We start from the raw sequence: 17,379 nt of genomic DNA, 5'->3' as shown, positions 1-17,379 counted from the left end.
CTTGCAGGTGGTAGTCCAATACCATTCCAAGAGACAACCCATATCCGCAAATAATTTTCTTTATACATGTCTAAAGAGAGACAAAGTTGTACTAGTCTTGTCTACAAAATTGTCCGAAGCTCAATAGAAAATACTCTAATATATGTGAAATAGTATCTCAATTATAAGATATTTGACTCATAGCCTTACTTCGTATTACTTAAATATATTACCCACAAAGTATGGTAACCATTTTACAGACTTCAAGTTGTAATATCTTTGTACCATAAATATAGATTTAAGAATATAATAATAATGAAAATAAATAGAATAATAATAATACCTTAATAATAGTCATAATTTATAATAATATTTCAAAATGTATTTATGATTTTTATTAAACAGTAGTAACAAAATACACACTAAAAAAAAGCAAGTGAAATTTAGGCTCGGTTTGTTTAGACGAAAAAATATTTTTCAAAAAATATTTTTTTATTTTCTAGTGTTTGGTTGTCGTAAAATATTTATGAAGAAAAAAAAATATTAAAATTTAACAAAAATAATTTATCCATAAATTTTCGGCAAGTTATTTTACATGCTCCGTCCGATGGACTCGACCTCAACCTCAACGTAGACCATTATCAAATACCGACAAAGTAAAAATAAAAAACATATTTTACCTAAAAAAGAAAAATATTTTCCAAAAAGAATATTTTACGTTGAAAAAACGGATTACTTATTTTGGCACTAACTGCTATTTTATTAATATTTTATTTTTTGTAACATGACTTTTAATTTTAAAACTCATATCTCCTTTTAACTTGAGAAAATTTTACATTCACATCAAGAAATGAGTACCAAGTGAGTCTGTTTTTAAATTTACGTAGTGCTCATTGTTAAATACTACAATATGTGATCGGACCATGTTCTTTAGGACTTTCTTCCTTTTTTTTGTTTCGTATTTCTAATGTGGATAGTATATAGTGAAGCAAAATACAAAAATATATTTGATAATTTTGTTGCCAAAAGAAGGTCCAAATCAACGGTTAGTTTTTAAAGGTGGGCTTGACTGGCCTAATTTCTTTGGTCGTTTTAAATTGTTCCCTTGTATTTCAATAATGATCCTTTTAGACTATTTTTTTACCTGTGCCCTGTTGAGCCTTGGGCTATGCCCCCCAACTATACTTGTAAATGGATTACGACATTCTAAGTTAAAAACTCTTTTATATTATCATAAATTGAATTACTAAGACACGGACATATAGCGTTTTATACTGATCGATAGTTTATATTATGCCACATCAGTTTGTTGAATAAAACTATAAAAATAATGTCGTTTTAGGAGTACACGAATAGACGCCATTCACTAATGCCGCCGTCATCAACGCTTCCTCCCTTAATGTTCTTTCAATCCTTTGCAAATCAACTTGGAGAGGCTCCCCTTTGGATTTCCTCTCTTCGTTCTCCGTGGCATGATTTTAGAGCCCGATTTTGAATACAATAACCTTACTTGTAAGCCTTTGTTACAAGTCATTAAATTTGTCTTGAATTTTAGGATTTTGATTTGCATTTTTTTAATTTTTTTTTTTTTTCCTGCAAAATCGTGAGAAGGTATGTATTTTAAATTTTGTATAAGAATTTTGTTGATAAAGTTCTTACAAATCGTGTGAAGCTAACGCAGGAAGAGATGGCCGAACTCAAAGCCATTGCTTCAGCTAATGTTGTTAAAGGGGGTAAGTACAAAAAACACCCCTCAAATATACTCGGAGTAACACTTTTACTCCCTATTTAAAAAAGTGTGCAATAAACACTCATAATCTTTTGAAATTGTGCAAAATTACCACTCTGTCAAAAATCGGACGTAAATTATTTCTGCAATACCCATTTTGCCCTTTTAGTCTTCTGAAAATACCATCAGTCTCTCTCTACTCTATGTAAAACTCAATCAAAACAAGAAAGAAAAGATTGTAATAAATTTGTGTGTGTGTGTGTATATACACATAAAGAAAGTAATATAAAGAGATTGAGTGAGAGAAAACGAAAGAGAGGCAAAGAGAATGAAATTTTGTTTTTCTATTCCAACACATATCTCAGCAGTACACATGCATAGCTATATATATATATAGGCGCAGCAATTGGCTTCCCTAAGAAGCCACTCTTGAAAGCTTCCTTTGTAAGACTTAAGCCTTGATGTCATGGATGATATCATACATTGTGGGCCCCACACCATGATATATACATAACACTCCCCCTTGGGGTTCACAATACTGAACTAAGAATATGCCTCGTTAAAAACCTTGCTAAGGAAAACCCAATGGGACAAAACATTAGCGAAGGAAAAAGAGTACAGTATTCTTATGTATCTGAAAATGGTATTACATAGAGTAAAACTCCCTCATTAAAACCTTGCCAGGAAAACCCAGTGGGACAAAACCTGGACGAAGGAAAAAGAGTACAGCATGCCAATACCTCTTTGATGAATTGCTCCCCCTCATTAGATCAACCCTGAAGATCCTTTAGTTGACGCATTCCAATGTTGTGCACCAGCTTCTTGAATGTTGTAGTTGGAAGCGTTTTAGTGAATAAATCTGCTAGATTTTCACATGAACGTATCTTCTGAATATCAATATCACCCTTTTTTCTGCAGTTCATGTGCATAAAAGAATTTTGGTGAGATGTGCTTGGTCCTGTCACTTTTAATATACCCTTCTTTCATCTGTGCAATGCATGTCGCATTATCTTCATATAATATTGTTGGACTTTCTTTTATTGATGAGAGACCACATGTTGTTCGAATATGTTGGAGCATTGATCTCAACCAAATGCATTCCCTGCTTGCCTCATGAATTGCGAGTATCTCAGAATGATTTGAAGAAGTGGCAATCATTGTCTGTTTCATCGATCGCCATGATATAGCTGTGCCGCCACAGGTAAACACATACCCTATTTGTGAATAAGCTTTATGTGGGTCAGAAAGATAGCCGGCATCTGCATATCCAACTAATGGAGACTTTGGTGCCTTCGAATAAAACAAGCCCATATCAGTTGTGCCACGAAGATATCGCAATATGTGTTTGATTCCATTCCAGTGTCTGCGAGTTGGTGCAGAACTGTACCGTGCTAATAAATTGACTGGAAAAATTATATCAGGTCTTGTGCAATTTGCAAGATACAAAAGAGCACCAATCGCACTGAGATAGGGCACTTCAGGGCCAAGGAGTTCTTCATCATCTTCATGAGGACAAAAATGATCTTTCTTGATGTCCAGTGATCGGACAACCATTGGGGAGCTCAATGGATATGCTTTATCCATATGAAAACGTTTCAGAATCTTTTCTGTATATGTTGATTGATGGATGAGAATACCATTCGAAAGATGTTCAACCTGCAGCCCAAGGCAGAATTTTGTCTTTCTGAGATCTTTCATTTCAAATTCTTTCTTTAAATAAGTGGCTGTCTTTTCGATCTCGTCCAATGTTCCCACAAGGTTCAGATCATCAACATATACTGCAATAATAACAAAACTAGATTCTGATTTGTTAATAAATATGCATGGACAAATATGACCGTTCACATACCCTTCTTTGAGTAAGTAATCGCTAAGGCGATTATACCACATTCGTCCAGATTGCTTCAATCCATATAAGGATCGTTGTAATTTTATTGAGTGCATATTACGTGGTTTTGTTTCAGGCATTGAAAATCCTTCTGGGATTTTCATATAAATATCACTATCTAGTGATCCATATAAATATGCTGTAACCACGTCCATTAAATGCATATTCAATCTTTCTGTGACTGCTAAATGTATTATGAATCTAAAAGTAGTTGCATCAATCACAGGGGAATATGTTTCCTCATAATCAATACCAGGTCTTTGTGAGAAACCTTGAGCTACAAGTCGGGCTTTATATCTCACGATTTCATTTTTCTCATTACGCTTTCGTACAAACACCCATTTGTACCCAACAGGATTAACACCCTCAGGTGTCTGGACTACTGGTCCAAATACTTCACATTTAGCTAATGAATTTAGCTCTGCTTGTATCGCTTCTTTCCATTTTGGCCAATCATTTCTTCGTCGACATTCTTCGACGTTTTGAGGTTCCGGATCCTCATTTTCAATATCAAGAGCAACAAGATATGAGAATATGTTGTCGACAACAATTTCATTTCTATTCCATCTCGTTTCATAATATAATGAGATCTCATCATTTTCAGGTACCTTTGCCTCATCAAGAGCATGTGCTTCATCAAGGGCCACATCATCATCTGTTGCTTTGCCTCATCAATATTTATTATTTCATCATTTTTAGGTACCTGAGACTCATCAAGAGCATCTGCCTTATCAAAGGCTATTATCTCAGATTGATCAATAATATCTGTTGCTCTTTTTGTGGCCTCTTCAGGAGTGCCAACTTTTCTTTGTGATTTCCTCTTACGAGAAACAATATCTTTTGCACCAACTGGTCTACCACGCTTCAGGCGTGTTTTAGATGCATTTGCTGCATTACTGACAGAAGGTCCCTCAGGGACAGCAATTCGTGCTGGTACATTTGCAGCTGGTATATGTGATTTTATCACTTTCTTTGTATCAGTAAATGCATCAGGTAATTGATTTGCAACATTTTGCAAGTGAATGATCCTCTGAACTTCTCGTTCACATTGGTTTGTACAAGGATCAAAATGAGACAATTTCAGGGCATTCCAAGTAAGATCACGTTGCTGCTATACCTTTTCTCCCCCTAATGGTGGGAAAACAGTCTCATCAAAATGACAGTCAGCAAATCGTGCTTTGAAGACATCACCTGTCAGGGGTTCAAGATATCTAATAATAGATGGGAATCAAAACCAACATAAATTCCAAGTCTACGTTGAGGACCCATTTTAGTGCGTTGGGGTGGTGCAATTGGAACATATACAGTACAACCAAAAACTCGTATGTGGGAGATATTTGGTTGTTGACCAAAAACAAGTTGTAATGGTGAGTACTTATGATAAGCAGTTGGTCGTATACGAACTAATGATGCAGCATGCAATATGGCATGACCCCAGGCAGAAACATGTAATTTTGTTCGCATAAGCAAAGGACGACCAATTAGCTGACGTCTTTTAATAAAAGATTCAGCCATACCATTTTGAGTATGAGTGTGTGCAACAGGATGTTCAACATAAATTCCAACTGACATGCAATAATCATCAAAAGCTTGAGAAGAAAATTTAGCGGCATTATTAAGACGGATTGTCTTAATTGGGTAATCAGGAAAGTGTGCCCGTAATTTGATGATTTGAGCAAGAAGTTTAACAAATGCAATATTACGAGTAGAAAGTAGACAAACATGTGACCATCGTGTTGATGCATCAATTAAGACCATAAAATAACGAAATGGTCCAGATGGTGGATGGATTGGCCCACATATATCCCCATGAATTCGTTGTAAAAATGGAGGAGACTCAACAATGACTGTTGAAGGGGATGGTCTGATAATCAACTTACCTTGTGAGCAGGCGGTGCATAGATGATTATTTGGTAAGATGATTTTTTGATCCTTTAGTGGGTGACCATGTGAATTTTCAATAATTCGACGCATCATTGTACTCCCTGGGTGACCAAGTCGATCATGCCAAAGTATAAAAAGTGTTGGGTCACAAGATTTTTTATGGATCACAACATTTGACTCAATTGTTCTAATGGTTGTATAGTATAACCCAGAAGAGAAAACAGGGAGTTTTTCTAATATCAGTTTCTTGCCTGAGGTAATGGAAGTAATGTAGAGATATTCGACATTTCTTTCATTTGCAGTCTCAATATGATACCCATTACGACGCAAGTCTTTAAAACTCAGCAGATTTCTCCGAGATCTCGTAGAATATAAGGCATCATTGATTTGTAATCTAGTTCCATTTGGTAAAATGATGTTGGCTCGTCCGGAGCCTTCAATCAAGTCGGTGGGACCTGATATGGTACTGACACTAGCGTCTGTCAGAGTTAAGTGGGAAAAATATTTTTGATCTCGAAGGATTGTATGCGTTGTTCCGCTATCTGCAAGACATATGTCTTCACCATTTAGTTTGGAACTAGTCAGATCCATTCCTATTCATGCAAATTTCTTTATCAGGAAAAAAACTTTTATAACAAAAACCTTTAATATAAACTAGAAAATAAAAACTTTAATACAAGGACAACAAAAAGCATAGTAGACAGTACATAAAAGAAACATAAGATTAACTGGTGTGGACATTTCCATCACCAATCAGGAAGTCTATCCTTCCATCACGATCATCAAAAAAATCTGATACATCCAGATTGGTGATGTTAACTGGCTCATCATGATTAATGAAATTCATTTCCAGATGTGTGGTGTCAATTGGCTCATCATGATCAAGGAAATTCATTTCCTTTTGTTTTCCCTTTTCTTTTATTGAGGCTTGATACAGATCAGCCAGATGCTTCGGTGTACGACAAATACTTTGCCAATGCCCTGTCATGCCACACCGATAGCAAGTATTATCATGAGCCTTGGAAGGTTGAGCCACATCCTTTCCTTTTACTTGTCTCATTTCATTATGATCTTTCCTTTGAGGATATGGTGTGGATCTCTGATTGCGAAAATGTGAGGATTGATATCCTTCACGATAATAAGAATGATTTCTACCACGACCATATTCATTATTGTGGTAGTTATTTTTGTCACAACCATATTCATTTCTACCACCACGACCACGTCCACATCCGCGTCCACGACCACGGGATGAGGCAACATATGTTTCTGGGATCGGTGTCGATCCAGTTGGACGAGACTGGTGGTTTCTTAATAAAAGTTCATTATTTTGTTCTGCCACAAGCAAACATGATATCAGCTCTGAATATTTTTTAAATCTACGCTCTCGATATTGTTGTTGCAAGATTACATTCGAGGCGTGAAATGTGGTGAATGTTTTTTCTAGCAGAAGTTCATCAGTAACAGTATCACCACATAATTTCAATGTAGAGCTGATTTTGAATAGGGCAGAGTTATATTCAGCCACAGTTTTGAAATCTTGCAACCTCAGTTGCAGCCAATCAGCCCTGGCCTTTGGGAGGATAACTGTTTTTTGATGATCATATCTGTCTTTCAAATTGTTCCACAAACAAAGTGGATCTCTTTCAGTAAGGTATTCGTTTTTCAGTTCCTCACTAATATGGCGCTGGAGAAAAATCATGGCCTTTGCTTTATCTTGCAATGATGCATCATTCTTTTCTTTAATTGTGTCTCCAAGGCCCATGGCATCCAAATGGATCTGAGCATCTAGAATCCATGATAAATAATTTTTGCCAGAAATATCCAGGGCCACGAATTCCAGCTTTGTCAAATTTGACATTTTCATAATAACTAGATGTGACAACAATATAAAAATATAATTTAGCATAGTATATAAAATAAAATGACATTAAATGAGATAATAACATAATATAAATTATTTAAATAATAAATGTGGTAAATCCAGCCATAGTAAATAAATTAGTAAACAATAAAAGCGGTAAAATCGGCCCATAAATCATTAAATAATAAAAGTGGTAAAACCGACCATAGTGTAAGCACATATATCATTTAAGTGAACAAATTTATTTTATGAATAACAATCCATAATTAACATTTCCTTACCCTTTGGAGTTAGAAATATTATTTTATCCGATAAAGCAAACCAACCCAACAATCTATCAAAACTAATATCACAAAATAGATATATAGTTGAGATAGAAAGAGGGAGAGAAAACTTCTTTTTCAAATCTCAGATGGATAGAGTTCGTGCTGATAACGTGTAATAAATTTGTGTGTGTGTGTATATATACACATAAAGAAAGTAATATAAAGAGATTGAGTGAGAGAAAACGAAAGAGAGGCAGAGAGAATGAAATTTTGTTTTTCTATTCCAACACATATCTCAGCAGTACACATGCATAGCTATATATATATATAGGCGCAGCAATTGGCTTCCCTAAGAAGCCACTCTTGAAAGCTTCCTTTGTAAGACTTAAACCTTGATGTCATTGATGATATCATACATTGTGGGCCCCACACCATGATTTATACATAACAAAGATCATTTTTTTTTTTTTTTTCAACGGCAGGAACTCTAAACCAACTAAAATTTTAAGTCCAGTTAGGATCCAAATTGAGGAAGTTGAATTGGATTGTTTTTAGATTGAAGTTTTAAGCCCTAAAATTTTAACTGGACACTCTAAAATTTTAAGCCCTCCTTGGCTCGCCAGCAGCCGATTCCACCGGTCGAACTCACCGCCAAGTCATCCATGATCGAGCTCTCCACAACCGACCCCGTCTTCTCACCATCGTCCGTCCTCTCTGTAGTCGCTCCATCAAAGTCGAGCTCGCTGCCGCCTCCATCATCAAAACTGAGCTCGCCGTCACTCATCACGGCCGACATCATCCAAAGCCGAGCCCTCGAAGCCGCCGTTAATCGTCCGAGCGAGTCACCACTGCAATTCTTCATCACAGCCGCGTAATCCACGATCGCGTCACCATTGAGAAGCTCACAGCCTAGCTCCTCCTTGCTCGTCGATGCTGCGACGCAAGGTCACAGCCGGTCCATTCCGTCACCGCCACTGCACCGCCGTTCCAAGTTCCCTGCACCGTCTTTGCTCACTGGTGTTTCCGATGATGGGGTTTCTGGCTCTCACCGAAGTCGGCGATCGAGACAGTCACAGAGGTGGAAGCAGCGAGTTTAAAACTCCACAGTCGCCTCCGCCACCGTCTCCCCCATCAACGCCACAACCTCCGAGGTTGCCTGTAATAAAATTTCAAGCTTTCATTTTTTTTTTCTTCGCTGGATTTTTGGGTTTATTATGCAGATCTGTATTATGGAGGTGAAGAGATTGATGGTGATGAGGAGTATAGGCCGGAGTTTTTTTTGCCCCTTCTGTGGTGAGGAATATGACACTGTTGGACTTTGCTGTCATATAGATGAAGAGCATGCGATCAAAACCCAGACCGATTTGCAAAATGGGCGTGTAAAATGACGAAGTCACTGTTTATTATCATTTTTGGTTTTTTTTACAAAATTTTGTATTTTTATATATTTTATAAAATTATTGACTAAGGGTACTTTGGTCAGGTTAATTACAGTAAGTTGAGCGTATGAATGTGAAAAGTGTTAAATGTACGTGGCGATGAGGAATTCGTTGATGAAAGGACAGGAGACGTCTTAGGTGTCGAGGAAGGCGACGCCGGAGTTAATGGGGGTGTTGGATGAGGGCGATCATGTCGGAGTCAAACTTCATTCTTCTCACTCTCTCCTGTATTATATATATATATATATATGTCGATATAATGGTATCTATAGAGAAAGAAAGAGAGTGAAATTGTGAGAGACTCTTTACAAATTGGTTGGAGAAGGCAGACATGAAAGAGCAAAAGTTGGAGTTTCAGAAGGAGGTCCACGGTAGGCTTCTGGTGAGACTTAAATCGAATAAAAAGACACGTGGAAGAAATTACAAGTGTGTTTTGATAAAAGCAGATGCATAGGTTGAGGGTAAAATGGGCAATACAAATATTTGGGTATGTCATCCTTGTGTAAGGGCCATGTTAATCTTCTCTATAAAGTTCCGATTTTAACGAATGTCCCAGAAGGAACAATCGTAGCTCGTGAACAAAACATTTATTAACCGCAAATACTTTTTTTCTTTAACCAATGTGGGACAGCTTAGCTCTTTGAAATACGTGCTTTACAATCCCTATTAGCCTATCTAACATCCAAACAATCACTGTTGTTAGAAGTATTTATCTTTAGCATCAATTAAATTGAAAATACAGTATATGTCATATTATTATTGCACGATGTATTTTACATATACAGTATATGTCATATTATTATTGCACGATATATTTTATTATGTAATAATTTAGAGTAACATATTTAAGAAATACATGTGAAAGCAACCTATTGTGTGATGAGATTTAAATAAGGCTCATGGATATAGAGTGATCAATAATTGATCAAATTAATTACTATAATCTCACCATGTAAAACTCTCTTTCTATTTTACAATTATAAATCGATTAATCAAGTGCTCTATCCAATCACGGTTAACATTCTGTAAGTTAAGTTATTTCTTTAGGATCTCAATTTATGTTACCTTTCATAAAATTCATGAAACCAAACCTAAAAACAAATTAATTTTCCCATTAATTGATTTGACAATGAAACTAAAATTAGGTACTATTTCTGCTTTGCTACATCGACATACTATGAACTGGAGAATTCTTCCTCATGGAAGCAATTAGGTTGAATTCAGCCCCGTGGTGTAAATTACACCAATAAAGTACTCTGCTTTTGTAGGGTGAGCATTTGATATATGTTTGGCAACCGTTTTTGTTTTCATTTTCGTTTTGCATTTTTGTTTATTACAACAAACCCTTACTAAGATGCTTGTTCATAAAAGAGAGTAAGGAAAAATTCAAACTAATACATGTAACGGGGGAAGAGACGTGGACACAAAATGGTCATACAGTCGTACCATACAACAACATATTTTTAGTGTGATCATACAAAATCGTGACTATAATTACACAAGTACAATGACTAACCACAGTTGGCTAGTGTTTTTACTTCGTAAAAACAAATTGCCATGGAAGCAAAAGACAATTTAAGACGCCTTCTAAGTAATTTAGAGAGGTAAAAACAAAAACCCTTCTAAGAACTGAATTACTCGTGAAAGAGAGTAATCTAAATATTTAGGATAGCTAAGTCACATAATCCTTCTTAATGGGTGTCATTTTCATGTTTCAAGCGCGTTCCGACTCTCATACTCCGCGCGCAGTTTTGCTTCTATTCTTCATTTGTGTGACTTAAATTTTGCTGTTTTTGACCTTTTGCTCTGAAATCAACTCTCGCTTCTGCTCTCATTTTATATGACTTGGGACTGACAAGAAACAATAGAAAGGGAAGCCAATAGTAAATAATTTACAAATTCATATTTATGGAAATATAAGAGACTCAAAACATTAAGATATAACTAGCATTTAAATTTATGTAGCTCAACATCCGCCAAACTTCACTCTGTTTATTTCAAAATAATCTAGCATTTTTCCATCCTATTTCTTGTGTTTTCATGAACATATAGAAAACAGTTGCATTTTTTGCTGAGACATTCATCAAACTTTAAAGAATTTGTACAACTTAAAAGAAGAAGTTGTAAAGAGAAAAACATGGTTTAAGAATTAAATTTTATTCAACAATTGTTTACTTTGATTCCACTTTGTCATTTTACCTTGATGAAATTATTAGCATTTTAACTTAAACAAAATTTAACAAAACATAGTTAGTGGGGAAAAAAAAATGGAAGAAGTGCTTTAATAATTTATACAAGGAGAAGCTATAAAATTTGTGGTCTAACATATGACAACTAAAAATATTAATATATGTGATAATATTATTGTTGTTGTCATTAGTGTTATCTTGGTATCACAATATTTTAAGTATTTTAGTTTTTACTACTTCTCATGAATTCATTAACAAAGAAGTTCATGTGTTTTTATTAAATACGAGGAGACATTAGAATAATTTTTTTTTTCTCTCTCTCTCGAATTCATATAATAGATATTATAGTTGTATATATACATGTAAATAAACAATGATGTATTGTTTAAAATTCTACCAACAATGAACTTATATATTTATTTTATAAGATTTTAGCTTTTAAAAGTAAGTTAAAAAGGTCCGAATTAAAATTTTATATGAGTTCTGAGGTGACACAACCTTATATTTATTTCTGAATTCATAATTATTGGGACAATAAATAACTGTTTTGAAAATTTTTGGGGAGGGAACGATTAAAGTTTTATATGAATTTCAAAGATCACAAATAGAACATAACAATTTAATTGGGGGTATAATAAGAATTTGGTAAAATTTTGGGGGGCCATGACCCATTCTGCCCCCTAGCTAAGACACTTGTGGGACACGATTAGAAGTGTTTTAAAATTTATATATATATATATATATTTTTTGGACACGGCTAAGACAGCGGAAACACGTTTTAAACACTTTCGAAACACAAGAGAGTGGTTTTGTAATGTATATATATATATATATTTTCGGTAAGTAAGCCTACAACTTAACTCTTACTGTTACATTTCCTATAAAACTGTTCAATTTCATGACATTGTAACTCTTATCTATCTTAGCCTAGTTGGATGTCCAAAACGAAGTGCAAAAAGGAAATGCTCACAGTTACATGGACTCCTGGTGTCATCAATTGATCTAACTAACCACTGTAATCTGTGTCTTAACTCTATCCATTCTACAATTGTATATTGATTAATTAATTGTTCTTAGGAAGCACAGATGTTGTGCCGTGACGATATCAGACACCTATCGGATACGAATTAAATACAATATCTTAAATAGTGAATATTTTTTAGAGGAAGAAATTGTTCCTACCTGCAGGTCAGTCATCTCCGGCTAATTATTCTGTTTACAGAGTCGTCCTAAATAGTGAGAGACTAGGACGAGTCGATGCCAAGTCGGAAATTACAAGAGAAGTTCTAGAATTAAAATAAATAGAAATTAAACTGAATATATGAAGTGTAATTTTAGTAAAACTAAAAATAAAAAATGAAGATACAGTGAGAATTGATCAACTATGGGAACTATACAAAGTATGAGGAGAGAGAAAGAGAGAAATTAAATTGATTAAGTATTTATATATGTGCGTGGTTTATTTATTTATTTACAGAGAGGGAAAGAGTGAAATTGTGAGACCCTATACAAATTGGTACGAGAAGGTAAAATGGGTCAGGAACCATCAATCCGCTCATATCTGCTCGTTTTTTAATGATTATGGGTGAACCATATTTAATTTGAGGGTCAAGATGGGTTGAATAATTTTTAACCACTTAATTTGAGGGTCAAGATGGGTTGAATAATTTTTAACCACTTACCTCTTTCATCAAACTAATTATATACATATAATACATAAGAAACTATAGCCAACTTAAATTTTTTTTTATCCATTTATATAAAAAAAAGAAAAAAGAAATAAAAGAGATGTTTACATAGAATTTAATCAAGCATATGAATACATGGGTAGAATAATCGTAATTTCAGCCAATATATGAATCTATATAATCACAATAACTTTCCTGAAGCGACTCAAACCAAGAAAAAGAGAATCAAAAAATCAAAGTGAACTAAGTGATATATTAATATGACAGGGATGATAGTTATATATATATAAAGTGTTAAATGACAGTAGTATCCCTGTTGTTCCTTGCACGCTTTCTGGCTTCTCTATCTTGTATCGGTATCTGCAACTAATTATTACATGGTCAAAATTCCATCTGCAACATATATTAAGTGCATATATCTATATCTATATATAGTATATATCTAATTCTAATAGAGAATTTTTTAACATTTTAGAATTTTTTTTCATTTGATATATATACTTTAATTTATTGCTTTCATATATTAATATAATCAAATACAAGTATTCATAACTCCTATCTTACCATTACTAAATTTTCATTATTTTTTTGAAAATGTAAGCTATTTTTTAACAATTTTTTTTTTTATTTGATATATATACTTTAATTTATTTCTTTTATTAATATACACACATACAATAATTAATTGATGGTTCATATTCATTATTCCTATCTCTCCATTACTAAAACTTCATTATTAATAAAGCTGTAAACATTTGGTAACTAATCCTACATTTTTAGTTGATGGCTTGTATTCAGAACTCCTATCTCTCAATTACTAAATTTTCATTATTTTCTAAAAGTATAAAAAAATTAAAAAATAATTAAAAAAAAAATAATTAAAAATAATAATAGGTCAACGGTTTATAACGGGTTGACCCTGCCCATTTTAACTCACCCATTTTAACCCGTTCTGAACGAGTTAAATATGAGTCTTGACCCATGTTGATCCGCTCATTTTTAATCCAACCTAAACTCAGCCTAACCTGCCCATTTGCTGACATGAAAGAGTAAAGTTGGAGTTTCAGAGGGAGCTCCACGGTAAGCTTTTGGTGGAGACTCAAAGCGAATGAAAAGACACGTGGAAGAAAGGAGGGGTACTGTGGGAAACTGACGAATTAAGAGGGCGTTTTGGTAAAAGCAGATGCAAAGGTTGAGGGCAAAATAGGAAATAAAAAAAAAATTGGACCGTTCCTCAATTTGTGCGTGTCATCCTTGCGCAGGGCCATGCTAATCTTCGCTGTAAAGTTCCAATTTTAACGGATTTCCCGAAGGGACAATAGTACATTGTGAACAAAACATATATTAAGCCCGAATACTTTTATTCTTGGGTTAATTACAATCACACCCCTTAAGGTTTGCCCTATTAACAGCCAGATGAAAAATAGTCCTTTTTTTAACAATAACAATCCCTCAAGTTTAATAAAGTTAACAAAGACACCCCAAATGTAATGAATTGACATTACTAACCTTTGACTTGTTAATTCGTATTATGGAATTATATTTTTATCCTTCACCGTTCATTTTATTGGACCAAACTACCCTTTTAAATAGTCAAATTACCATCACTCTTCCCCCCTGCATCACCGCCTCAATCCAACCACCGCCCACCATTAAACACACAAACCACCAAAATCAATACACAACCCAAACCTCTCATCATCATCTTCAAGGTTGAACAGATACTCACGTTGGTGGTGATGAGTAGTGGTGGTCGCGGTTGGGAGTGTTGGTAAGAGGTGGAGCACCATTTTTTTAGTTTGAGGATTTTGAGTCCGGTATAAATGTTTTCCTTATTGCTTTGATTCCAAAGAAAGGGGGGCAGTGGACTTGAATGATGGTGTCATGGTGCAAGACACCAAGAATCAATGGCGTTTTGGGATTTGTCGAAAGCTTTATTGAGGGAGAGGTCGATGCCGTCATCTATGGCGTCGAGCGGTGGTGTCGGGAGTGGAAGGTTGAGTCATCGTCATCATTGTTGGCGGTGGCTTGTTTGCGTTTAGAGATGTGGTTACGGTGGTGGCAATTTTAATTTTTAGTTCGTTTTGATGGAGAAATTACAAAACCCCAAATTCTGTGGGGCTGATATGGGTGTGGTTATGTGTGCACGTTTGTGGATATGTATCTCTATGTCTGTGTGCAAGAGAGGGAAGATGCGTAATTATCTGTGTATCTATATATGTATAGATATATGTGTGTTCGCAAAATAAGGAAGAATCGATTTCAATTGTCCGTTGTCTATATATATATATATGTGTGTGTGTGACTTTGTGTCTCTGTCCAAGAGAGATAAGAAACGATTGATTTCAATTGTCTATCTATCTATCTATCTATCTATATGTGTGTGTGTGTGTGTGTGTGTGTGCGCGCGCGCGCGCGAAATAGAGGGAAGTAGCATAATTTGGGGGTGGTTGTAGCCCTAATTGTGGATGGTGGTGATGATGGGTAACGGTGGTAAAAGGTGGAGCAATCCAACAAGATGGTAGCTGTGGCGGTGGGTGTGGAGAGACGGTGGCTGTGGCAGTGGGTGAGGAGAGACGGTGGCGGCAGCTGTGGTTGAAAGATGATAGTGGCAGCCATGGTTGAAAAATGGTGTCGGCACAGAGATAGATGAAGAGAAGAGGAGTGCGTACGTATGAAAATCGTTGGACAAAGTAGTCATTTTATAATTTGGAATATTTTAATTTTTACTATTAAGATAACTTAAATATTGAAGGACAAACTTGTCCGTTCCCAGTGTTTAAGGGTCTGTTTGGATTCAAATTATGATCAGGGGTGTCATTGTTCAAAAAGAGGCCAACTTTTATATGGTTGTCAATAGAGCAAACCTCAGGGGGTATGAGTGTAATTAACCCTTTATTCTTTAACCAATGTGGGACACCTTGCTCTTTAAAAAAAGCCTATTAGCCTACAGCTAACTCTACATAAAACTCGAGTAGCCTACAAACTACGGAGTACTAGCAATCTAGTAAGGGCCAATCAGGTTCTAATATATATATATATATATATATATATATATATTTAACATCCAAACAATCATTGCTGTTAGAAGTATAATATTATATCTTTTGCATCAATTAAATTGAAAATGGAACACATCTTATTATTATTGCACGATGTATTTTATTATGTAATAATATGGAGTAACATATTAGAAAAATGATAATACTTGTCTACTTGTTGGTAGAAAGTTCATGCTTATCCTGATACGGTGTAAAAGTAATGTGATAAATTTTCATAAAATAGAAAATAATAAAAATAAATAAATAAAAAATTAAATACTTACCGAGTCAACCTAAAAGGATGCAAATCAAATCCTAATCTAACTCTCTCCCTCTTACTAAAAGTTTTGACTTTTATCTTTCATGATTTAATATGTAATCATTATATATGCTTATCAATTATTTTTATCTAAAGTACACCCAATTATCTAAAATCTAGTTCACATGGTTTGATACATGATTTGTTGATTGCATGATAGATTGTTATTACTTATTTCGTCTTCTTTTTCTTTTGACGGAAAACAAATATCTATGTATTATTACATTTATAGTTATTCTTTCTATTTATTATCCAGAACTTTGTTTGTATCTTGTAATATTATTTTATTTAAGTTATTCTTTTTATTCATCATCCAGAACTTTACTTGTATCTTGTAATATTATATTATTTAAAAATTTAGCTTAAAATATTTTTTCTCGACAAAATCTCATTCTCATTCACTCCCTGAACATAAAGAGTAGCATAAGGGAGACTTAGATTTGGATCATATTATGTTTAATCCAGATAACCTCTCAAAACTATTAATATTTATTATTTTCTATCTTAGGAAAGTAAGTATAAACTTCCTGCTTACCGGTAAGTCAGCAAATATTGTCCTTTAAAAAATACATGTGACCGTAACCTATTGTGCGATGAAATTTAAATAAGGCTCAGCGATATAAAGTCATAAATAATTGATCAAATTAACCACTATAATCTCATCATGTAAAACTCTCTCTCTATTCTACAATTGTAAATCGATTAATCAAGTCCAACCACGATTAACATTTTGTAAGTTAAGTTACTTCTTTAGGATCTCAATTTATGTTACTTTTCATAAAATTCATGAAACCAAACATAGAAACAAATTAGTTTTCCCATTAATTGATTTGACAATGAAACTAAAATTAGGTACTATTTTTGCTTTGCTACATCGACAGACCATGAACTCGAGAATTCTTCCTCATGGAAGTCATTAGGATGAATTCAGCCTCGAGGTGTAAATTACACCAACAAAGTACTCCGCTTTTGTAGGGTGAGCATTTGTAGTATATGTCTGGCAACTGTTTTCGTTTTCGTCTTGCATTTTTGTTTATTACAACAAACCCTCACTAAGATGCTTGTTCATAAAAGAGAGTAAGGAAAAATTCAA

The 17,379-nt window shown here is 34.4% G+C and overlaps 1 protein-coding gene and 2 non-coding genes across 3 annotated transcripts; all 3 read right to left on the bottom strand.

The window, feature by feature from the left end:
• Positions 1-6,204: 6,204 nt before the first annotated feature.
• On the bottom strand, positions 6,205-7,341 carry LOC132273014 (uncharacterized). Its single transcript, XM_059774057.1, has 2 exons — positions 6,864-7,341; positions 6,205-6,815 (listed from the first exon to the last, which is right to left on the bottom strand). Exons 1-2 carry the CDS (start codon positions 7,339-7,341, stop codon positions 6,205-6,207), a joined length of 1,089 nt encoding a protein of 362 aa, XP_059630040.1.
• A 2,169-nt stretch (positions 7,342-9,510) lies between these two features.
• Positions 9,511-9,612, bottom strand: LOC132275531 (U6 spliceosomal RNA). The gene has a single exon (XR_009470668.1). It is a non-coding gene; the product is annotated as a U6 spliceosomal RNA (small nuclear RNA).
• Positions 9,613-14,142: 4,530 nt separating this feature from the next.
• On the bottom strand, positions 14,143-14,243 carry LOC132275525 (U6 spliceosomal RNA). The gene has a single exon (XR_009470664.1). It is a non-coding gene; the product is annotated as a U6 spliceosomal RNA (small nuclear RNA).
• Between the last annotated feature and the right edge of the window lie 3,136 nt (positions 14,244-17,379).

Source organism: Cornus florida, unplaced genomic scaffold (assembly GCF_030987335.1).
Source record: "Cornus florida cultivar Cherokee Brave unplaced genomic scaffold, ASM3098733v1 CherokeeBrave_3.0.0_Hap2_Chr09, whole genome shotgun sequence".
NCBI lineage: Eukaryota > Viridiplantae > Streptophyta > Magnoliopsida > Cornales > Cornaceae > Cornus > Cornus florida.
Note: the sequence above shows the minus strand (reverse complement) of the source record. Positions and strands in the feature narration are given on the sequence as shown.

Coding starts and splice junctions, on each gene's coding strand:
- LOC132273014 (XM_059774057.1), bottom strand. CDS start 7,341: ATGTCAAATTTGACAAAGCTGGAATTCGTGGCCCTGGATATTTCTGGC. Junction 6,816..6,863: donor GCAACAACAATATCGAGAGC/GTAGATTTAAAA, acceptor TGCTTGTGGCAG/AACAAAATAATGAACTTTTA.